This window comes from Gambusia affinis, linkage group LG01 (genome assembly GCF_019740435.1).
Source record: "Gambusia affinis linkage group LG01, SWU_Gaff_1.0, whole genome shotgun sequence".
Lineage (NCBI taxonomy): Eukaryota > Metazoa > Chordata > Actinopteri > Cyprinodontiformes > Poeciliidae > Gambusia > Gambusia affinis.
This window is the reverse complement of record NC_057868.1, coordinates 24,354,538-24,379,734: the sequence shown is the minus strand read 5'-3', so window position 1 is coordinate 24,379,734 and position 25,197 is coordinate 24,354,538. Positions and strand designations below refer to the sequence as shown.

The 25,197-nt window shown below is 38.9% G+C and overlaps 2 protein-coding genes across 3 annotated transcripts; both read right to left on the bottom strand.

The window, feature by feature from the left end:
• Positions 1 to 8,007: 8,007 nt before the first annotated feature.
• Positions 8,008 to 15,762, bottom strand: LOC122837557 (probable E3 ubiquitin-protein ligase DTX3). The gene is made up of 3 exons (XM_044127989.1): positions 15,376 to 15,762; positions 13,585 to 13,802; positions 8,008 to 11,052 (listed from the first exon to the last, which is right to left on the bottom strand). Exons 1-3 carry the CDS (start codon positions 15,673 to 15,675, stop codon positions 10,974 to 10,976), a joined length of 597 nt encoding a protein of 198 aa, XP_043983924.1. The 5' UTR covers positions 15,676 to 15,762; the 3' UTR covers positions 8,008 to 10,973.
• Positions 15,763 to 16,704: 942 nt separating this feature from the next.
• On the bottom strand, positions 16,705 to 24,466 carry dtx3 (deltex E3 ubiquitin ligase 3). Of its 2 annotated transcripts, none has more exons than XM_044127966.1 (6): positions 24,229 to 24,466; positions 23,957 to 24,024; positions 23,588 to 23,694; positions 20,928 to 21,727; positions 18,743 to 18,960; positions 16,705 to 18,588 (listed from the first exon to the last, which is right to left on the bottom strand). In XM_044127966.1, exons 3-6 carry the CDS (start codon positions 23,664 to 23,666, stop codon positions 18,513 to 18,515), a joined length of 1,173 nt encoding a protein of 390 aa, XP_043983901.1. In that variant the 5' UTR covers positions 23,667 to 23,694; positions 23,957 to 24,024; positions 24,229 to 24,466; the 3' UTR covers positions 16,705 to 18,512. The 2 variants fall into 2 exon arrangements, with proteins under 2 accessions (XP_043983901.1, XP_043983910.1); XM_044127975.1 differs by having other exon boundaries at positions 18,374 to 18,588; positions 23,654 to 23,694.
• Between the last annotated feature and the right edge of the window lie 731 nt (positions 24,467 to 25,197).

The window sequence follows — 25,197 nt, the reverse complement described above, 5'->3', positions numbered from 1 at the left end:
TCAACACCATCCATCATAGATGAGGGGAGGAACGTAGACCAACTGCTAAATCAATCAGACAGGTTCAGCGCTAGCAGGCGCCACAGCGATGCTCCTCAGTTTTGGTTCCATTCTCCACCAAATACCGCGCTCCTGTTTTCATTTGGGATTTCTTTCCCTACAGTCATCCTCAAATGTAACTCCAAGGTCAAACTGTGCGATGCTCAGAGCATCTCCATCTATAAAGTTTATGACGATGCAATCAGAAAAGCCGAAGACGCATGCCTTACTTGGGTTGTTTTGGTCGTTAGATTAAAGCACCGAAATGCATTAATTACCTGGTAAAAACTAATCATATATGAACACTTGACACTGACTGTCAAGCATAATGGTGGGGGCATGATGAGATGGGCTGGGTTCGTTTCCATTCGGTCAACCGTAAACTCTTGTGTAAAACCAAAGTAACACAGAACCCAAACAAAATAAAAATTAAAACCAAAAATAATTGTCATCATAAAGCTGGCAAAAATAGAAATGTTGCAATAACATGTTCTACTGAAAGTAGATCATTTTAAAATAGTTTTCTTTATCTTAGGATTTCTTTTTAGCATCTTCATAAAATCTTTTCTTTAGTTTCTAAATCCAAACGTAACACCCTGAAACAAAAAAAAGGAATTATGAGACTTTTCAAAACTATCTTAAAGTTAAATTAATGTTTTACATGTGAATTCTCAGGGAGGGGTGTAAAATAGTATTCCAATGTCCATTAAATTTAATGTAAAATAAAAAAAGGTTCAAATAACATTTCTGAGTAATACTTTTTTTTTCATTAACACGTGTAGCGAAACACACACACCCACACAAATGCACCAGGAACATGTTTTATGCCCCTGCTTCCGTTCACTGGGGCAACCACACACAATACCCAGAGTTTGCTCTGCTTGCTCTGCTGCACCCAATGTGAGAGTGTTTTGTGCATGAGTGGGTTAGCGAGGAGGACTGAGCTGTACCCTGATCGCGCACGCACACACACACACACACACGCACGGTGGATCTGGCTACAGGCCATGTCCAGCATGTGTCTGCACAAGCCAAAATAACATGAGAGATCCCATGCAGTGGTTAGAAGCATCTTCCCTCAGCAGCACCAGCGGAGAAATAAGCTCGGTTCAACTCTGTGTCTTTCATGCTGATTAAAATGCCAGATTAGGTCAGCTGTAGCAGACTAAGTGCACAGCAGTAAAAATTACTCTGTAATTGCACCACAATGTGTCTGCCGTGTTTTACTGCCACATTTCTACTTTGTATTCCACGGTCAGCTGCAAAAGTACAACCTTAAGTACAAATTTGGCAGAAAGTTTTATTGCATAACTTAAAGAAAGCAGCAATTAACAGGAATGAGCGTTCCTCAAAAAAGGGAGCACGTCCACGAGAGATCGGTGTGTGTGCATTTTGTGAGAGTCCATGCGTTACCCTAAAGTTCCCTGCAGCTAGAAATATCGGTGCAAGTGAAAGATGGGAGGCGGACAAAAGAACGGCGAGCCTTTCCTCCAAGCTGCACTCTGCTCATTTTTATCTCCGCCACTTCTCTTAAGGGAACATCCATGGCTACAGGCAAAACTATGTGCTTTCAGTGGTCCAAGAGAGACTTATGTGTATGTGCAGCTTATTCTGGGACTAAAGAGCCCTCCCACTGAGCTTTAATTCCCCTGCTCTTACTTGAAAGGGTGCCATAGAGGTGGGTTGGGCAAAAAGATGGATGAGGAGTTACCGAGGTCTGGGAGAGACAGAGAGCGCATAAATCTGAAAACATCTTCACCAGCTCACTGTCTCCTCTGAATTTTACTAAGATCTGACCAGAAGACATGAAGAGAGAACTGATGTGTTCATTTCCTTCTGCGCCATTAAGGAAACTACAGTGTTGCAGAAACACGTTGGATCTGAGGGATAATACTGGCCTGAGTAATGATGGCCTGTTAATGACCAGTGAGCTGAAAAATTTCCAAGAATACTATCTTGAGAAAGGATACCCTGACATGTACAGGCTCTGAGGGGGAAATGGAGCATGCAAGTGCAGATTGCATAAGTCATGCACTGGGGGAAAGTATTTACTGTCTGGCAATATCTGCAGGGATCCCAGATGCAGTGAAGAGAAGATGATCAAAGGATTTCCGAGACAAATAGCTGTCCTTTAAAACCTTTTGAAGATGTAAACAACAGCAATTTTATGTCTTAGATCAGAAACACAATTAGGAGGTAAGTCTTATGGACAAATGAGAGCACCATTCTTATTTTTGGAGACATTTTCATAAATGGTGAGGATGAAGGAACCAAATGCAGAAAAGAGGCAGATAGCATTAGCAAGTGTGATTATACAGTTGAAACTAGAAGGATGGTCCACCCAGAAGAAGCCATTAATCCAAAAGAAGCAAAAGAAAAAAGACAGATTAAAGTGTGAAAATGAACAGAATAATATTCATTTTAGCATAAAACTATAAAAGGAAACAATAAATAATGTGATAGTTTTGCAGTATTACCAGTCACTAAGTCACACAGCAGTTTTAATTGTCAAGTATACTTCTGTACTTTGAACTGATGGCCACCAACCAGACACAGTTTGGTGACAGACAGAGCCATTAAAGGAGAAAACGTCATAAAACTAATTTTAACTGCAAATTAAGGCAGCTATAAAAGTGATGATCAATTCAATTAAAATGTAATTCAGTTTATTTATGCAGCGCAAGCTGACAACAAATAACTTACAAGACTTTACAAGACCAACAGATCGAATTTAATAAAGACAGAGCAATCATGCATTAATAACACCGCAGGTGAGTTTGTATAAGATCTCTTGTTGCGAGAGATGGAGGTGGATTGAATATTTCAAACACCTGCCACAGAACTCATTGTTCTCCTCTACCTTACTCTGACCTTCCCTCCTCCATTAGTTTCTGTTTTTGATGAGAACGACTGCTCTGAAAATAAAGGAACAGGGCTTAATGAATGTGTTTTCTACATGGCGGAAAGCAGTGTGTTACTACGCAACATATCAGCTGCAAAGATATTCCCGTAGAGAATTTTCATCTGCCATCTGCCCGCATTCCCCCCCCCACTCTCTCTGAAAATCTATGTGCTTCTTCTTCTCCTCTCTCTCTTCTTCTTCTCCTCTCTCTCTTCGTCTCCTCTCTTTCTTCTTCTTCTCTTCTCTTTCTTCTTCTTCCCCCTCTGTTTGGCTCACATATTCCCAAGCTTTTGATACTGAGCAGTTGGGAAATGGTGAGGTGCTTTTCAGGAAAGGTAAATATGTGTTCTCTCCTAGTTTGCCATCCTGCCTGCCTTGATATGTTGACTGTAAAAGGCTTAGAGGCGCCTCTGTGGCAGGAATCAGTCTCCTGCTCTTCAAATGCCGACTCTATCAGAATCCCTTCTAATTAGTGACATGGTCTGTATTGTCAGAAAGAACAACTAGGAAGTGACAATGTTTTCATGTCATTTGACTACAGTGCTGTGTTTTCATTTCACACTCATTTTGCTATGTTTAGGGTAAATTAAGAGCTTAAGCATCTTCTAAGCACTTGTATTGTCCGTGTAAGAGCTGCACAGTTTTACAAAAGGCCTCAGTGTATGTCAGGGGGTGAGAGAGGGGCGTGTGTGTGTGTGTGTGTGTGTGTGTGTGTGTGATTGGTGTCCTATAGCTGCAATAAACTTAATTTTACTACTAAAACCAGTATGTATTAATATGCATGTTATGACTCATTTTGATTTATGCAGCATACTGTATAGCAGAGCCTACAAAAGTCACAACTCTTTCTATATTTATCTGATGTGATTAAGCTTTGTGTTTGCGGTCATGATTCACCGTCTGCACTGCTGCGTGAGCTGTTTGTTGCTATAAGGTGCAACTGTTTTCATTTGCTAATCATCAGAGCTCACACTGAGACCCTCTGGAAGTGTGACGTACACACGTTCTCAAACCACAAGGGACGTAAGGCGCATTTTATTTACCATAAGGGTTTCTTTTTTTTCATCTCTTCAACCTTAACTTTCAGTGCATTTTAAAATCCCCGATCACTGCCTGATTGTCTGTGAGGTATTTACAAAGATGTAACACACGGCATGGTGGTGTAAGAGGGTTACAGTACATCCCGTTCTGTTAGATAACCCCACTGCATGGCCCATGGTTATTGGGCCAAGAACTGAGCCGGCAGACGCAGCCCACACTTTGGCATCTCAACACAAAATAAGCAGTTGTGCAAACACAAAGCATTCCTTGAGCAGGTCTATATTTAGCGTTTCTGTTCAATTTGCGGCTCCTGAGCAGCTTGTGCACAGGATTGTGCTTAAGCCTACATCATGATGTTACACTCTGGCGGCTTAATTAAAATAAACAAACAGGTTAATTCTCTTAATCCCTCAACACCAACCCACAAATGTGATGAAATCCGTGCTCAGATGCCGTTTCCATCCATATTTAGAGTTTGTCTCAATTGGCTGTGCAATTCATTCATTTAAGGCAGTGGTAAGCTAAACAGGAATCCGCAATGAATGACCGACACACACTTCTCAATCCTGTCAAATATTCATGATGTACAGGAATAGTTTTATGTTAAAGTGGATCTTTATAAAGGACAAACAATTTACGGAGAGTGAAATATTCTTAGACCGACAAATCCATTCACTTTCAGAGACCAATCATGAAAATATTTGTAAAAGAGATAACAAATGAGGTTGTATGTGATGGCTTTCTTCAATGACAATTTCAGAACATAAAGAAAAATTAAAACTCCTCAATATTTGCATCCCACCAAGTGGAAAACCAGAAGCAAAACAAAGAAAATGTCCGTCAAAATCTAAACAATAACTGTGTCCCAAGTGTGACTCTTTCACACTGAGACGCAGCTTCAAACCTGTGTTTAGTAAGATACAAATTGTTTTACCAATGGAAATGTGATGGATGCAGTCTCTTAACAGAGGCACATTTCAGCCAGCTTCTGCCAGCTTCTTTCATCAACAAAGCCCATTTATTGTCCCCCGATGTGCTACAGACGGCTGTTGTTGTGGTCGTTGAAAAGAAAGGCCTCGGTAAAGAAGACTCCAGTTTGTAAAACGGCATAAAAGGTCATGCTAGTTGTCATGGCAGCCGAAGCTAATTGCTCTAACACAACGATGTCTGACAATGGACGGCCATGGACGAGCTGCAGACAGGAAGGACAACAAAATGTTACCCGGCAAAGCCTGCAGCTTTGCTTTATATTGTTATTCTCGTCGCATGCTAAAGTAGAACGGGTTTTGCATGATGTTAGAAGAAAAAGGACGTTTTTACAGAAAATTATTATTGGAGCTGTTGTTTTGATGTCATGCAGGAACTGTGGTTTTTGCTCACGAGCAACAGCTTAAGTGCAAGACCTCAATCTGCAACAGCCTGGCCCAAAAACCTTGATGCATAACGTCTCTGCTGCTGTGTACTGTCAGGAAAGCAAGTCAGTAAATCTGTCAGCGTTACTAAGAAAAGCCGAGGGTCTGTTAGGCTAAATCAGGCAGGCAAAAAGCCACGTAACCCCGGCTATGAATCAGAGAGCAGAATGCTAGACTCATCCTTGACCGCCACACACAAACACAGACTTGCACATTCATGTATTGCATCTCCGTACACAGTGCATGCACAGATGCAGGGAAGACAAAAAGTGGCAGAAGCGCAAGCAAGCACCCACACACCCACCTTCACTTTGCTGTTCTTAAGCAAACAGCCTCAGGCTCAGAGGATGAGCATGTCAATGGTGTGGGCTGACATTCTGTCACACAAAGAGAGCGGATGGAGACACATGCCTCTTCAGCAACCCCCTGTGCGTTTCGCCTTACACGCCAGCACCGCCTCGTGCCTCATTACTTCATCTTTGTGGTGCACAGATAGACATTTTTTTGGACTCCTCAAACCATTTCTTTTTTTTCTGTCAACTTTGACATTACAGGGGTAGAAAAAAAAAATGGGTGAAGATATAAAAAATATCTTCAAAGCCATGCTAGAAGTAGGTTACATCTGCTGGAGCTGATTCTCATTACAGAGAAGAGTAAATAAAAGTAAAAGTGTACAATTCACAGGTAGTCTGTCTGTAGTTGGGCACCTTTAGCATGATGAGTAGGCAGACAAGGAAAGAGGGAGGGAGGAAAGCGGTGTGCCAAGGTTCTCCCTCCTCACACCCAGAAACCCTCTAATTAAGGAGCACGGAACGGAGAACAACAGCTCTGCATTGTCACATAACGATTTTCTTATCAACCGCAGCACAGAAAACGCAGCGTGCCTCTCATCTGATGGATGTACGCATGCATCTGTGTGCTTCCAGGGAGCGTCTCAGAAGGAGACGTCTAGTAGCACCAAGAACCATGCAAGCAACAGTCTCAGTGCTATTTTTTACTGCTCTGCAGCAGCAGGATGTAACAGCAAAAAAACAGCAGAGAGCAACAATCGATGAAAGGCAACTAAGCTACCACCCATATTAAAACGTATGCCGAGAGCTCAGGTGTTTATTAACGTTTAGTGGGAGGTTTTTCACGGAAATTTACATTGCTGGATGTTTGAAACCTTACTGTTCTGCAAAATTTTAATTACGTGCATATTTATGGAGCTGCCTGCATTGTTGTCATTTTTTGCCCTGTTATCCAGATGGACCAGATGGCATGATGGCGACGGAAAGTACCTGTCCAAAATTATTTTAATTTTCTTAGGAATCCTCTGCACCATTTTCCTTCAAAATAGCTTCAAAGCATGTTATTGGGATTTTTTTTTGTGATGGACCAACACAAAGTTTTGCATAATTGCGAAAAGAAGTTGTGGTGTTAGATTTTTCAATAAATTACAATCTAAAAAAATTGTGTAGTGGGTAGTTGACCCTCCCCTCTACTGGACCACCCTTAAATCAGTGGTGTCCACACTTTTTACTCACCGGTCATGGAAGAATGAAACATGTTTTTAAAGTTAAAAAAATAATTTTAACTTTAAAAGTAAAGTTAAATTTGGTAACAACTTATTTCTACTTGTTTGGTAATTAACTAAATATGAAATATTTTTCGTAGCAAATCTAACTTTTGCATAAAGTCAATTAAAACTTGATTATTAATCTGAAAACAAAAACGGATCTTGCCTTTTCTTAAAAGTGTATATACTTCTTTTTATTTTTTGTTACAATTTATTTTTCCTTTCTCAGACTGGAAAAGTAATTGTTTAGGGTTATTATAAAGAAGAGCAGAGTCATTCTTTGTAAACACTTCTTATATTTAGTCAAACCGTCTGCGTGGGTGGTACGCTTTTGAGTTGTTCTGTTTACTGGCAACATTATGAAAGTAAGCAAAAAGTAGTTGATAAAAGACAATATCATGGTGTTGTGTGTAACATTTTCCATTCTAAGAATATCTTTTTATAAAATCTTTCCGGAAGGTTGCAAATAAAACCCAGTGAAGTCTCCCAATTGGTAAATAAAGTCCACTGGTGTGTAATTTCAGCAGAGTATGAACTCGTTTCTGAAGGCCTTAGAGAACATTAGTGAACAAACACCATCATGAAGATCAAGGAATGCAGCAGAAATGCTAGAGTTTATTGTCATTATGGTCTTTTTTTATTCAAGTATAAGTCACAGAGATTAAAACATTCTGCTTACAGAGAGACTAACTCACAAACGCTTTAAAGCAGAAAAGCAAAATACAATATTCAATAAACACAAAACATGTCAGTAATATGCAACATAAGCTGTTGTGTAGACCTTTAAAGCAAGGAACAATTTTATAATACAATCCAATGCTTTAAACATCTGAAAGAGCCTTGTTCAATCAATTATCTGGTAATAAAAAAAGACTACGATTAATCAGAGTTACCATGGAGGACCTCTCCAGGTCCTCCATGGTAACTCTGGAGGACCTGCAGAGATCCACAGCTCAGGAGGAAAAATCTGTTTCCAACTATTATTCATGCTCTCCACAGATCTGGTCCTTAAGGCAGCAAAACGGTTGAAAAAAAAGTCTGGAAAAAAATCCCCTCTGTAGTTTTTCCCAAACATAGTGGATACAGAATACTTATGGAAGATGTTGCTCTGCACAGATGAGACCAGAACTGAACTTTTGAGCCTACGTGCAGAAGAATATATGGCGGAAAATCTGAGACAAAATTTCACACAAAAAAACTTATCTAATAAAATAAAAAGAACACACACACACACACACACAAAATCAACCTTTCTCTGTTTGAATTTTTAGCAAGAACAAAAAGCATTTGTGCTTTAACCCCAGAGAGACATCCTCATATAGTAACAAACCAGACAAATTCAGATGAAGTATTTCATGTGTAAATCTAGGTTAGATTCAATGAAACAGAAGTAATTTCAGACATGCTTCTACTTTGTGCTACTTTCACTAGATTCTGCTTTATATCACACACAATCCTGCCTTACTACTCAGAGCGTTTAGGGTTTCTAGGATTACTATTAAAATGTAAGTTGCATTATGAGCCGATCTTTCTACTTTAGAGAACCAAAATGTTGCAGAACTTAAAAAAAAAACAAAAAAAAAAACAATTCAAATAAACCTTTTTTATTGTTATTTTTAATGAATGGACAGATGATGACATATGGATGAATATTACTGATGAAATACTGCAGAAAGAGGGGGAACACAGGGTGGGGTGGCAGATGGGTCCTACTCTGATTAGAGGTTAGCAGATGCCCTGAGATCCTACAGGCCACAGAAATGCCCCCAGACACTGACGTCAGAGTGGAAAACAGTCCACTATCTGACTGTTGCATCACATGTGCACACTTTCGAACTAAATAAAAGTTAAACGTGCTTCCTGACTATTCTTTTCTTTTTGGACCAAAACCAAAATTTAATTTTTTTTTGTTTTGTTTACATTTTGTCACATTACAGACACAAACGAGAGTGAGGGAGGAGAGGATCATGTATGAGGAGTTGAAAAAAGCTGAATAAAATCTTCAAACTGCAGTGTGCATTTTTATTCAGCTGGATTCATTCTGATATCCCTAAATAAAAGTGAGCAAAATCTGAAGTCACTTCAGAAAGCATTTACACAATAGTAAATGTGTAAATTTACCAAACTATAGTTTACACAATAGTGCTGTGTAAATTAACCTCTATATCAATCCAGCTGATTTGAAGGCCTCAGAGGTTTGTTAGGGAACAAAAACAATCATAAAGACCAAGAAACACCAAACATGTAAGGGAAAAGTTGAATGTTATACTATTCTTTCCAAATTTGTTTTTGTGGGGGGAAAAATGCTTTAAACCATCAATCATTATGAGATAGACCAATGTGCTAGTTTGCATTGGTCTATCCCATAAAATCGTGGTAAAAAACACACTGAAACACAGTGAAAAATCAGCTTAGTATGCCATGCATTGTAATGCTAGACCAAAACATTCAGAGCGAGTTTTAAATAGGATATATTTGGTCCAGCATTGATTTGGTCGGTCTTCACACAATTAACAAAGAACAACTTCCCTTTCAGCTTTTAGTCATCACCACACAGCAGTACACTTTCCTCCAAAATATAACATCAAATTTTAGCGAAAGACAAAGCAACCTCCTCTCTAACTGTTGCAGTGAAAACTGACCCAAACACATCAGGTCGGAAACTTTGAGGGGAGAGAGAAAGCTGGGAACAGAATGACGACGAAATGTAACAGTCCTTCTACTAGGAGAACACCGCCATCTAGTGTACAAGCGAGGTGACGTCAGGGCATAAAATCATATTTCACTCATTGTTCTTAAGGCACAAACTTATCTGATACTGCATAAGGCACGAAATCAATTAAGGTGCATTATTGCAAAAATAAAAAATATTACACAAAATTCTGTTTTTGTAGAAAGGCTAATAAACCTACTTAAAAAAAAACCCAATGTAATTTACTTTAATTAGTTGTTAGCCAGGCACGGTCATTCTTTAGGGGTTTTTTGGTACACCTATTTAAAAATAAAATTTAAATTTAGTTAAATATATTTTATGGGAAATGTTATGTTCAAATATATTTTCACAAAAAATGTTTGCATGTTTTCACGCTTTTTTTTAAAGAAGGAAGCTGGAAAAGAACAAAAATTACAAAATATTTTAAGCATTTTCAATAAACAGGACTGATTGTCAACAAAATAATATACAGGATCATTTATCTGACTCTGCCATTGACCCTAGAAAACATTCACTTTTCAATCATATTATGTTTCCATCCAGTGCAAATAAATTGTTACAAACATAACACTCTAATTTTAATGGCATCCCTGAAGAAAGAAAAAGAAAAAAGAAATGTGTTAAAGTCCTTTAAATAAACTAATCTTTAATTCCCCTCTGCCACAAAAAAAATTCAACCTTCACCTAAAAATTATGTTCAACTCCTAAGTGTATTTTTGCTTTTTTGAATGACTATTTTACTTTTTTGTATTGTTCAAAGTCTAATCCACATTTTCCTGCTTGTTGGAGTTATAAATAAACAGGTAAATAAATGCAAGTCCATTTCTCCTAGTCACTCTTCAAAATGGATACATGCAATTCCACCAAGGCATAGGTTCCAGGAAAGCCTCTTTTCCACTACATCCTGAATGATGCTTGAAACACTTCGAACTCAGTGAGGTAAACAGGATGTTTTTCAGTGTGTGATCAGAATAAGGTGACAAAAGATTAACTTAGTTTTTCTACTTTCCACACTTTTTTACCAAGACTACTAAAAAATGTGAACGGTGCTGTGTACACTAATGAAATCAATACCAAACTCACTTTGCTTATTGGCTTAAAGTAAATCAGCTACATAACAGGAATAAAGCAGAAAAAGTCTTTGGAAAAGCTAAACTTCTCCCTCAGTTTAGCCTAGGTCCTATACAAAAAAACAAAAACATATCTTCAAGTATCCGTGGTGAACATTACTGTTGAAAAGTGCAGATTTGCAACTGGGAACTTTATTAAGAGCAGCACTAACTCTGTCTAAAAAATGTTTTCGAACAATCAGTCATCCTCTGTTACACCTTTAAGGCGAAGCTCCTCTTGAACCCTGAACAGGTACGCTGGATCTGGATAACCAAAACTGTAAAAGAAAGAGAGCAGAGAAAAAGATCTCATTGGTTTTGTGAGTTCTAGGACTGCTGCAAAACCATCCAACAGTTAATGCAACATAAATAATCTGAACTTCATTGTTTTATTCTTTACCTCGAGCAGCCAGTGTTGCCTATAAAACAGCCCAAATAACTAAGGTAATCCTAGTTTTCCTGGTGAACCTGGAAAACCCGGCTTTCTTGTTGAGGTGTGGTCAAGCATTGGGACTCACAAATTAGTTTTGTTTTTTTCTTCATAGAAATAGAAAACAAAATTGGGGCCTTGTCAATTACAAAATTAATAATATCATGTTTTTCAAATTGTTTTTATCAGTAAAAAATAAATGTTGCTACACCCAGACCAAAATGCACACATCCAAATTTACACTGAACCCCTTTTGCTCCCCCAATCTACATGAAAAAGCAATGGTGTTCAGCAGCAGACAGTACAAGACAAGAACAACTGTGGCGGTTTCTATGCTGCTATGAAAAATAATAAAGTCAGATTTTCAAAAGGAGAAAAAGGACAAGAGTGTCAGTTTTTTCTCCAAGAGAGGGGGGTTCACTTTGTGAGATTAGCTGCAACCATTTAGCATAGCATAGTTAGCTTAGCTACAGACTATTTGCCTCCATTTCATCCATCCATTCATCCATTTTCTGTTCACCCTTGTCCCTAATGGAGAAGGGAGGGTTGTTGATGCCAATCTCCAGCTACGTTCCGGGCGAGAGGCGGGTTTACCCTGGACAGGTCGCCAGTCTGTCGCAGGCCATGTCTCCATTTCACTAGCATTAAAGAATGAAGGAAAAAAAAATCTTCCAACTTAATCATATATTTAAGTTGTCCCTGCACCTTTTACCACACTTAACAACAGATGAGTCAGTCAGCAGCAGCTCTAACCACCATATCAGAATAATCCCTCCTCTCTGTCCCAGTGAAAACAGTGAGCAATACTGTGTTCAGTGACAAGCTAGTCAGCATCATTCCAGGGAGTCTATGTAGATTTTTCCTGTCTCACTGCTCTTTTTACCATTACACAACAAAACAATATATTTATTAGTGACAGAAATTCAAACAATATTTATAAAATTATTTTAAAAAAACAGCCTCTTGTCAGTCCAGATAGTCCTGCCTTAGCTTGCATTTAGATTATAGATATCTGTTGCCACATCCCTCCTGACCCGTCCCCCCCTCAGTGAAATTAAAGCTGCAGTATTTAACTTTTATGAACAAAAAGTACATATTTGTTAAGTATGTCAATATGTTGAGAGATTATCTGACAATAATTTAATTCCTCTGCCTTCTCCCAGTGCTCTCTGGAAACAACCAATCAGAGACATGAGGTGGGTTTTTGCGCTGTCGATCACAATCTGTAGCCGTCAGTGGTAGGTTAGGGAGGAGGTACAGGAGAGTCATCTTTTCACAGATTACCTGTCTCATAACAAACTGTCATGACAAAAAAACAAGGAGTTGCATGCCTTTAAAATTGTGCCGCTTTTTATGGGTCAAATAGACTCAAGAAATTGTAACAGCAGGGGGGTCCAATTAAATTTTTTGTCATGGGGCCCAAGTTTCCTGGCAGCGCCCCTGATCTGGGTAAATCTAAGTAGCAGCAGTATCCTTAATTATGAAGCAGTTTTGATGAAAAGCCATAATGACAGCAAGTGTTTCAGTTGAGTTAATAATGTGGAGTCAAGCAATCTGGTGCCGATGTGATACTAAGAATTAATGAATTAAGACTGGTTTGGTGCTCACACAGACTGTGCAAAGCATGATACACAACTATAGAAATACGTTTGAAAAAGTAGGCAGCAACATAAATAAATAACCAGTTAGATAAAAATAGTGGAGTGCATTAAAAAAGACCCTGAAGTGGGACCAAGCTTGCTAAGCAAAGCAGAAAATGAGGGTTTATGAGAGTTGGAGGCCTAAGGAGATGTATAATTTAAGACTCAAGTTGATTTGCGTGTGATGTTTTTTAACTTTTTGTAGACAGGAAATAACAGCGCAGCAAGATAGGTCTTTGCAGTCCTTCATCTATGTTTTAGAAACAAGTCTTGTCTTTTTAAGAAGCTCTTTGCCACTAATTTGTTATTACCTCTGTTAAATGCTGGATTATCAATTGTCCAGTGGCCAAAAACTCTTAAGAAGAGTCTAAGAACAGCCTTTATGACACTTCTGCAAAAAGGAAGCTTTCAGACTTTAGAAATTTTCTAAGCTACCTTACAAAACACAAAGACAAAGAAGACTGACTTCAAGCACCTCTCTGTTTTGAAATAACTTTTGTGCTTTTCTAATGAGAGAAGGATACCAGGCATCGTTGTCGAGCCTGGACAAAGCATTGAAATGACGCTTTCCTGAGGAAAGAATAACTGCAGTCTTTTGGAAATAGATTTTCATATCAAGAGACAGTTCTCCTATTTATACTGATTTTTAGGTTGTTGTTTTTTTATTCAATGTGATTCTAGTATGATCATTTCATAATGGAATTGTTTCAGATGTCAACCAAAAAAAATGGATCGCCTACCTCTCTGGACCGCCATTTATGCTGGTCTTGTGGTGAATGTCGTTCCAGGTAATGACATTGTTGAGGCCTGTGGTGGCCGATCGTCCGACGGTAAAAGTAAGTCTTCTGTTGAATGCTTTCCTTAGCAGCCTCAAGACCTTCTGTCCCTCTGCACAATCTGGCAAGTAGGCAGTACGAGAGGTGCTGCTGTACCTCACACCGGGATTTGGGTGCTCAGCCTGGAAAAAAGACAACCTTGTTTTAGCTGAGCACCAAAACGTTTCATCATAAAAATACAAAAAAACAAACATTAATTTTGCCAATTTGGAACTTTCTGAGCCATGATTGCTTTGATGTTCTCTCCAATGAAATTAGACATCAGTTCTGAAATCTCATTATTAGTCATGAACTAATTAGTAACAAGCATTACTGAAGCCTGCCATTACAGAGCATAGAGCATTGAAATGCCTTGCAGTTTTGAACAATAACAATAATTGTTGTTAATTTGTTGCTGAGAGATGAGTGCGTTTTCTGGTAACCCCGTGCCATGAAGTAAACATTTCATTTTTACTTTTGCAAAATTTACCAACTGTAAATTGCCTGTGTCTAAGCAGATAAGCAGTATTTCAAAAGAGCTTACGTTTTATAAACAATAATTAATTTGGTGTTAAGGGAAGGGATTTTTTTTTCTGGTAACAAACTGCCACAAATTATAAATCAGATTTTTACATTTGCATTGAATGTTTGTTTTATAATATATTCACCACCAATGACAAAAAACCCCCAAAACATTTTCACTTTTCTGAAAAATTCATCAACTGCACATTTCTTCAACAGCATTTCAAAGTAACAGAAGAAATCTTGTGTTTTTTTAACAATAACAATATTTGTTATTAATCACTGCATTGCATCTTGGTGCAGAGTTGATATACTGGTACCTTTCACATTATCCAGTTTCAGGTTACATTTCTGGTGCAGTAGACTGAATCATCTTCCTAAATGCTCTTGAGTAAATGTAGCCACATTGATCCCAGTTTTTCATGGTGTGCTGCCAGAGTGCTTGAAGGTCATCTATGTTTAACAGTGTACAGCACTGGCCTTTACACAAAGAATACCTGAACCTTTCCTCTTACTAACAATTACTTAGCATATTACTAATTACTTAATATGCAGAACGTTGAGCAATTTGGCTGCAAAGTTTCTCGTTTTTTGTTTTGCATTGATTAATATTGCCTGACTGGAAAATGATTGAAAAAAGCTCATGAGTTAAATAAATGGCTTGATAAAGGTAAATGCTCAGTCTGCATGAATACAGGTACTTTGATAAAAACAGCTTTTCCACAGTCTTGTTATCATGTTGACATCTACTGTTGCCATGTATAAAAGACATTCTTTATGGGTTGCCACAATGCATTGTGCACATTAGTAAACAATACATTTGACATCGTTGCTCTCCAACTTTATCCCAGAAGCATACAGTTTAAAAATGGTTTCAACAACTAATGGTACATCCACTTATTTATCAGCTTTTACTGTCAATTATTAATCGGTTAGTCCAAAAAAAATAATCAACAGATCAGCTCTACACTGTATTGATGTTAAATCAAGCAGAAAGGACGGTTCTTTTCACATCATGACGTCCACACTCTGTTTTCAACAACGTAATGACGTCAATCTGAAGAGTTTACTCGGATACCTTAAAAGGATCTTCCCTCCTGTAATTAAAGAAGGAAACACAGCACCCCCTGTTGGATAATTAAGTTTCAAACAAGTAACAACATAGCAGCAGCGTGAGGAAGCTGCCAGACTCACCCCTTGTATCCCCCCTGGGAAATTGTACTGGATAACTATTGAGCCGCAGTTCTCGAAGCCCGGTAGCTTCAGAAAGCTGTGGGTCACCGTCATCGTGCCCTGCGGCTGGGTCCCCGTGTACACTCCGTAGAATGTGTTGCATATCGGACATGCGGGCTTCAGTCTGAAAACTGAGTCGATGCACTCCGAGCAGAAAGAGTGCTGACACTTAAGCGTTTTCTTCCTCTGAATCCTCTCCAAGCAGATGGCGCAGTCTCCCGTGCTATCAGCGTGCTTGCTGTTGTTTGCCGGGTTTTCCATGATTTCCACGAAATGTCAGACATTTAGCAGCCTTCTGCTTCCTCTCTGGGTCTGACTCCTTAGGGGTTGGATACTTCAGACCTGTGACGAAGGGAAAAGGGCGTCTAGTTCATCTCTACTGGATGAGAAACATCCCATGTGCCAGGAAGTGGTAAACAACTCATCTCTGATTGGTTGTATGTCGTTTTATTATTATTTGTCCTGGCCAGGTTATGTTTTAACAGCTTCGATGAAAGCTGGTAAAGTAAAGCCTGCATTCTGTTGACATTTAAATCATTCACGTTTTACTTCAGATTTACACATTTGTGCGTTTCGCACCAGCTTTGTTGTGTTATTCTGTTTTCTATAACGTAAATAAACAAAAAAAATTAACAAGGTTTTATTCTTAAAGAACATGCCTATGAAAATCTGACCTTGGGCTCTTTAAGAGGTAACTACTTCCCTCTACTTTATGAATTTCATTCTACCAACTGGACAGCACTTAGGTTTTATTATTGTCCTGCTACAACATCACCCCATTTAATTCAAAATCACCTGATATTTCAGATGTAATAATGCCATGTTCTCTAATATAAGATACTCAGATTCTTTGGAAAACAAACAAGCCCACAGCATCACAGATTCCCCGCCATCTTTAGCAGTTTGCACCATTATTAACTCTGTGGAGTTCACCAAAATCCCGGACGATTTTGAAATTCCCCCCGGACATTTTTTTAGGTCTGAAAAGTAGGACATGTCCGGGAAAAAGAGGACGTCTGGTCACCCTAGGATAGAGCATTAACAGCTTTGGTCATAAAACACTAAATACTTTGTGTGTAAAATTACTAATTTACATGTAAGATATTGAAATATTATAGGAACCTGTAGTCATAGAAAGCCTAGAAAATTTGTAATAATGCATCTGTGACTTTGTTAATGTAGAAAGTAATAACCTCCGCTGCCATATTTCCCAGTGAATCATCAGCTACTTGGGACTCGGCAGCATAAAACATTCATACCGTTTATTCAGGACCCACATTGAACATTGTGGACAAACCCAAACAGAACTTTTATTCAAGTATTAAAATGTAGCCACGTCATTCTGAATACCAACAAAGTACAAATCAACACAATTATAAAAGCAGAACAAATTTTTTGTTTTACTTAACATTCGATTTGCAAAATATGGAATCCAGCCATCTGCTTCTTCTTTTTCCCCTTCTTCAGGTTCAGTATGCATAGAAAGGTGTGCAGAGTAGCTTTGATTAACTACAATCCTGTGTCTCAAAAATGTATCGATTGGTCCCTTAACTAAAATACAAAGGGGGCAAGAACATAACAAAAGCATTTGATGTGCCGTTATGACCATTTAAATCCGTAATTATTTTCAACCAAAAACATAAAGGCTGCTGGATTTGCCAAGCACTCTCACACTAAAAGACTAGGATCTATTTCTAAAATTACTGTAGGTAAACGTTTTGGACAGAAGGGGGGGTGATATTTTTTGGACCAGATTAGGTTTTACATTTAATCCTGTGGAGTGTTTGTCTGATAGACACTGGAGGCTTCTATACAATCAAACAGCACTGCAAAAGCACTCAAAATCCTCAACATTCGCCAAAGTCATCATGGCTGATTATTTAATCATAAATTAATATAAGGAAGGCACAAGAAAATGAGATCAGTGACTCACCTCTAATCAAATCAATCACTAAACTCTCCTATCGTTTGTTACACGTTGATAGATTTACAGCAGTTAGCTCATTTCGAATAAAGTGATCTAATAGGAAATTTCCTAGTTTGAAAGGACCTGAAGCATAGATATTTAAAGAGCTTTTGTGCCTCTGATTTGGTTCAAGTGATCTATATGCCCTTCAAAGTTGACATCGTCATAAATCTGCTAATTCGGACCAGTGTGTTCCTATCTAAGTGAGGTAATGGGCCGAACCCCTCGAAGACATCTTGGAAAGAACAGGAGTGACAACAGGAAAAAACACAGTGGGAAGTTCCAACACTTGCTGAAAGGTGCTGCCATGAGACATCATTTAACGTTCCTCCTATTTTAAAAATCAAAGTACATCCCGAGATAAAGGTCACGCGTAGCGTTTTCTGAGCAACTGACATGAACGTGTTGCCAGCTAATGGCTGATGGCTGCATAAACCTGTTTGCTTTGAGCATCCTTCATTCAGAGGAAGCAGATTTCCATTACTTCTACTTCACTAAAACAAATATAATAGTTACCAAAGTGCCTGTGAGTGCTTAAGATTGCAATAACATCAGAACTGTAAATCTGTTGCTAAAAGCAGTGCTCTTCTGCTGTACGAACCAAGTACAATCATTACAATAGGTAATTAATAACAATCAAACTTGTTCAACAAACATTTCAGGGAGACACAACCAAACATGTGCTTTTAAGACTTAAAAGTACTCCCAGAGGAGGGAAATGAACATTAATAGAATGTAACTTAAATGTCACTAAACTTAAATTATCTAAATAACATCTTGTAACATTAATTCTGACAAGCTCCTAAATAAGTGCATCAGAAATTGGGCCTGGTGCCAGCAGTGAGGGTTTGAGGATTTGCACTGCATTTAAGAGTATTCTCTTTCACATGTAGCACTGAATGACTTGAACGCTTGAGAAAAATAACCAAAGTAGAACAGCAGTGGAGAAGATTCGGATTCTTCTGCAGCAATAGACGTGTGTCTGATGAGGTGATTTTCTTTTTTTCTTTTTTTTTTTTATCTTCAGCTATCTTTTAGGCATCAGGCAGTCTCAGAGCAAATCCTGCAGCTTGGTCCACAGTGAGGACATGTCCAAGGAAAAGTCCAACAAAGTCCTGGAGGTCTCATGTGGTCAGTTCATGGTGATACCTTTTTCTCGGAGCTCCTCTGTCACGCGCACCAAGTATGTGGGGTCTGGGTAGCCAAAGCTGTAAAAAGAAGGGAAAAGTGGCTAAAGTTCCTTTGTTTGCTCAACTGGCAACAAAAAGTACCATGTAATCTGTCCATTTTCACCGAAGCCTTTCTATATAGGCTGAACTCCCTTGCCAAGGATTCTCCAAAAAACAGACAACCGATACGTACCAGGGTGGCCCGCCGAATATGGATGTCTTGTGGTGAATGTCATTCCAGGTGATGACATTTTGCAGGCCCGTAGTCATGGAGGTACCAATGGTGAAGATAAGGCGCTGTTCGAAGGCCCGACGCAGCAGGCCCAGCACGCGGTTTCCCTCTGGGCTGTCAGGGAGGTAGGCCACGCGGTCTGTTCCTGGGTATCGAACGCCAGGGTTTGGGTGATCGAGCTGTGGGTAAAATGAATCAGAAACTGCGTGAAACTGCACCATCAGTTCGGGGTGTTTTTCCCTTTACATCCTCATGCATCATTTTAAAAGATGCCAACTAAGTAGCAAGCGTCAAATAAAAGCTGAACGTTTGTTATGGAATCAGTCATTTCATGAATCAAATGCAAAACAATCCATGTTTTAAATGGTCAGGCCTTAAAGAGACAGCCACTAGAGTAAAATCTTAAGTCACCATTTCAATCAAAGATCTACCAATGAGCTGTACACCTCAATGATCAGCTGAAAGGGATCAACATGAAATATCTAACCCCCTAGAGTGGCAAAAGTATTCATACCCTTTAAACTTTATTTTATAATGTTATTCACTTGAACCTAAATTTTAGCATTTTTTTGGTGGTTTTTTTGTGACCAAACAAGCTGTACTGATACTGGGATTTAGTTATGCATTAAACAAACATGTGCTTCACAGATCTTTATTTAAATTAGGGATCTTCAAATGGAGGCCTCGAGGATCAGTGTCCTGCAACTTTTAGATGTGTCTCTGCTTCAACACAACTGACTCAAATAATGAGGCCATTAGTAGGACTGTGAAAAACTTGAATCACTGTGAGGACATGATTCAGCCATTTGATTCAGGTGAGTTGGACCAGAGACACATCACAAAGTTACAGAAAAGTAGGATAAACCAGGATAAACCACTTTCCTTTGGTTTATCACATAAAATTCAAACAAAATAGTTTGAGGTTTGCTGCATCAAAGTGCAAAAAAGGTGAAAGTGATTTTGATTGCCATAACAGCCGTCAGAAGATGAAAGAAGAGATGAAACAAGTGAGAGGTAATGCTGTGGTACAAAATACAGACAGCAGCAGTAGCAATTCAAACACTCTGCAATCCTCCAGTGTCCAGCTAATCTGAGAAGAACTTCATGTTGATCAGCAGAATGATGATAATAGTACGGATGATGTGAATAAGTGCTCCTTAAAGTGAAACTCATAGTCGAGAGATTCACACAAAACTAAGATCTGCAAGTGGCTGATTACTTTGTTGTTTCCAAGCCTATTTAACATAACATCTCCTTTGTAGTTTTAAGTTTATTCACTTAACAACAAATGTTACACGGTATGGGGGTTTTACACTTCCTCAGAGGTGATTTACAAGGCCAGGATCATGGTGAACATCAGTCACGCTTACATGTTGACGTAAACCTGCAGACATTATCTTGAATGGGGAAGCTTAAAACCTGTTTCACTTCCTGTAAATCAAAAGCAGATTTTTCAGTGTGGGAACAATGCTGTCTACCTCATCAGATGTTGTTTGGCTTTGGATCAAAAATGGGAGAAGAAAGTGAAGTCAGAGGGAAAACTCAGTGTTTAGTTTCTGACAGTGTTTCATGGTCATGTCAGAGAAAATGAATTTAATGGAGCACAAATACAACTTTGTTTTTGTTTTAAATAAAATGTACTGAAAATTAATTTGCAGCAGCACCGTATAAAATGTTAGGACTATAAATGCATATTTTTTGCGTTTGCAATCTTCAGTCATTTAAGCTCTTTCTATACATGAGGTGTTACAATAAGACTGAAGACTGCAACTTTTAATTAGGGATTTTCTGTCTATTGTTTGAATATACTAGATGTAGATCTAACTCAAGAGAATATTAATGCACGGTGTCTTGCCAAGATAAGTTCTTTCAAATTTGTTCATGTTACAACCACAAAGTCTATATTGTTGGGATTTTACATGAAAGATAAAGACAAAACAAATGCATAATTGTGAAGTGAATGAAAAGAATGAGTCTTGTTTTGCTTTATCTTTTACAGATTAAAAAAAAAAATCTGAAAAGTGTGGAGTGCATAGATATTCAGCCTAATTTCATAGAGCTGAAAAAAATTGGGGCAAAAAAATAATAAATAATTTTGAATAAGTTGCATTGCTCAGGATGTCTATCCGTACCTGACGGTACTTACTGTCTGTACTCCAGGAGGGAAGCTGTAGATGATGCAGATACATCCGTAGCCCTCATGGCCAGGAAGCTCCATATCCGGGTCCCGCTCCACCATCATTGAACCATTGGCAGGCTGGTTCCCAACCAGCTGGCCATAAACCAGTCTGCATACGGGACAAGCTTGCTTCACCTTAAAGGCTCGTTCCAGACATGAGCGGCAGAACGAATGGCCACATTTCTCCAGGGTGGTCCTCTCCACTATGTCCCCCATGCAAATTGAGCAAATGCCACTGTCCTCGGCCTCACTGTGGGACCCAATGCCAGAGTCCATGTCTTTCCTCAGAGAGGCCTCGTGGAGCATGGCACACACCTCCTCATCGGCAGGTTTCCTGAACCTCTGCTGCTGTCTCTGGGAGCGCCGCGGCAGGGAAGGTGGAGCCTGGAGGTTCCCTTCTCCGTTCTGATCCAGGACCCCCACGCAAGGCAGCAGAGCCCTCTTCCTCTTGGGTCCTCCCTCCTGTTTGCTCATTTCTTTGCGGGCACATCGGCATAAGTCAATGAAGGCTTTACGCGTCTCGCTGGAGATAGGTCCGTCCATCATCCCAGATCTGGTGCTCCTCGAACCTTCCACCGGCTGTAGCCGCACAGCACAGCAGCCCCCCCTCTCTCCTCGCCTGATGATGCCGGCACTCATCCCCTGCTTGTGCTGGAAGTCAATGAGCCAGGGCCGCCCAGCTGCAGCCAGGTAATCCCAAACTGCCTGAGAAACTAGCACCTCATCACTGCCCTGGCCAGCACGCACACTCATCTCATCAGAGGAAACTGCACAGAGGAGCACATAAAAGTCATTACAGCTTATAAAACTTATTCACTTGACCGCAGCCGGTTTAAAGGATAAATGAAGTAAGCTGCTGCTTAAGGTGAACATGCTACAACTGCGAATGTTGCTGAAACACAGGGGCTGCTACAAGTTATTTAACTGGTATCTATTCTAACCACTGAACAGACAAAACATTGATTCCATATTTTTTTGTTGAACATTTGTGGCAGTACAAAAAAAAAAAAAAAACTGTACAAAAAAAATAATAATTTTTGAAGCTTTTAGGTTACAAGCTTTCACCAGTTGAATAAAAACTACACCTGAATTTCTGCTTATATTATGCAATAAATATCTTTTCAAGCCTCTATTCCTGATGTATAGATCTTATATAAGATCTACATATCAGCTGATAGTTATTTTATCCAGCTACAGCACAACTATGGCCCCCGGGCCAATCGAAGCAGTCTATATCTGTACAGTGTCAAATTACATCAGTGTGAAAAGATGTTCAGTATTAAAATTTTAAGACGTTCTCCTTGAATTCAGAGACGGCTATTTAATAATACTTTCAACAGTTTGTTGATGGGTAGTTTTATCAATACATTCTGCCTCAACTGGCTCTCTGAGGACATCCATGATCTTGACATATGGCAAAATGAAAATGAGTTTGACGCCCATGAACTACAGAATCTTAAATAAGAGTAAACACAAAAAATGCTATTAGAATAAATATATTTTTTGCACTATAGTTAAATCTTAGAGACGTAATCAGCCAGTGGATTTTAAAACCAGCTATGTAACAGAGGTAACATGTAAAAGTAATATAAGAGAAAGTCAAGCGCATCCCAGAATACCTGCTAGGTGAACAAGTGTGAGACGTCCACACTACCCATTATTCTTTGATTACAAAATATATGCGCTCACATCAGTCACACTGCACAGTCTTTTGAAAGCACAATTATACCTTAGCCTTTATAATAGCGCTTTTAGAGATTTGTATTGAGCACGTGCAAGCTGAGCAGGCGGTGAGGCACCATGACAGCGCGCAAGGCCAACGTGTAGGGGAAGGAACGTCAGGATTGGCGCGTGACCCCTTGTGCCCAGTTCAGTGCGTCAACTATACACCTAGCTTAACCTTTCTGTGCTATCACTGTATGTAAAACAACCTATTTAAAATAAAATTACAAATGATACTTAGCCTGGCAGGGCAGGGGTCAGTAAAGCCTAATTACAGTTGTATAAACTAATGTTTTCAAGCCTCTATTTCTGTTACCGGTAATTATGTTTGTTTTGCTTACTGCTAGTAAGCTAGGAAACACTATTAAGATTAAAATATTACATCACGCCAATACAAAAGTTCAATACAGAAATGTTGGCTAAATGAAAAGCATCATTAATAGCTCCTTAAATGTTCAAAAGAATGTTAACAAGCCTCATGTCTAATTTGTTTAATAATAATAAATCTGCAAGTAGGTTACAACATTGAATTCTGCTTAGGGCCCTAATCTAGGTCCTCCTCACAGACTTTTGCACTTTAAACTGATAGATGCAGTGATGCACAAGCCAGGTTGAAGCTTTTCACATGTATTAGGGGGATTACTTTAGCTTTAGCTCAAATTTACTTCTCTGGCTTTGTTGCATTCATATCTGCTTAATCTGCTGATATTGAGAGAGAAACAGTGGAAAAGTCTGGAAATTTGTCTGCAGCTCATCAAAGAGGGACAATTTAAATGTTTGAAGAACAATTATTTGCTTCGGGGAACATAAAGGCTGATGGCAACAAATTAGCTGCTAGGATGTTCAGGCTATAAACAAAAGAAACTAAAGCCTGTGATGTGTAGAGGAAAAAAAGAAAAACAAACCCTGAAAGCATGCACTGACAGAATCATCCGAAAAGGACAGACCCATGATCGATCCAACAATGTTACCTTGTGATCCCATAAATTCCTCCAAGTGCGAATAAAGCGTCCTGTTGAACAGAAGTAAAGAGAGAAACTGAAGAACTGGAGCACACACACACACACACACATATATATATATATATATATATATATATATATATATATATATATATATATATATATATATATATATATATATATATATATATATATATATATATATATTGAGGCAACGCAGCGGCTAACGAGGAATTCAACGATGTGGCAACATTAGCGTCAAATTTCTTACAACATGAATCACTAAAGCGCTTTCTTCTCTGCACATCTCACCCCTCTGAGTAGTTCTCCGCTGCCTGTCAGGGAGCTGTGAGGCTGGATTAAAGAGCTCTGAGCTCCATCTGTGGAAGGAAACGAAGTGAGAGAGACAGAGGGAGAGAGAGAGACAGAGAGAGAGAGAGAAAGAGAGAGAGGGCCGTCGTTATTTCTCACTGCAGTTTATCGGCGGAGGATGATGAAGAGCCTGCTGTGGTCAAGCCATGATATCCCAATGCTTTCCCGGATTAAGATATATATATTTTTTTAAAAACAATTGAATCCACAACCTCCTTTCTCTGGTTTTCTGTCTCGACTGCGCTCCTATGTCCTTGTAGGCGTCAACACAAAGTAGAAAAACATTCACCGACGCTGTCCGTTTATCAGCCTCAGCCACGTTGAGCTGTGAGCCTGCGCTGTCCTCGCAGATAATTTACTCTGCCTTTTTTCTTTTACTCCAACCTGTTTTCATCCAATCGTGGTCGCGTCATTTTTGTCAGCTGCGCGGCGCAAACAGACTTCACTTCATGGAGGAGGAGGATGAGGAGGAGGAGGAGGAGGAGGAGGAATAGGAAGGGGGAGGATAGGGAACTACATGATGAAAATGTAACCAGGAAGTTCGTCATTGGGATGACATGATTGGTCAGTAAACGATGGATTACATAGTTTATGTGGTTTCATGTTGCCTTTATTACCACTCTAAGCGGTGATGTAGTGCACAAAAAATCCCCGCAAAAGACATGAGCCCACAGGGAATACCCACTCCAATACCGGAATTACCTTTATCCGCTTTTATCTGTTAATATCATAACGGAGATCTTAAATACACTGGAAATACGAGCCCTTAACAACCAGACAATCCAAGGACTTCGTGAAGTCAAAGTGAGTCACATGCTCTGGTATATTCCTCATCCAAATTTACTAATGTAAGAGTAAAGAAATATTTCGTAAGGCTATTTCTTTTTACAAAATACCTGATCATAACACCTTATTTAATATTTGAAAATAAGGTCAGAACAGACAAAAAAGATATATAGTTGTATGCAAATAAAATTTAATAAAATTAATACAACTAAACATAATTACAGAATGTCAAATTTAGGCAGAGAAAACATAATTTCAACAAGAAACATATGAAACCAACACTAACATGTATTAAATAGGCAGTATTGAAATCTTTTTTTATATATATTTGTATTTTATTCTATTTTATTTAAATAATATCTACAATATACTAAAGTGTTATACCTAATCAAAAA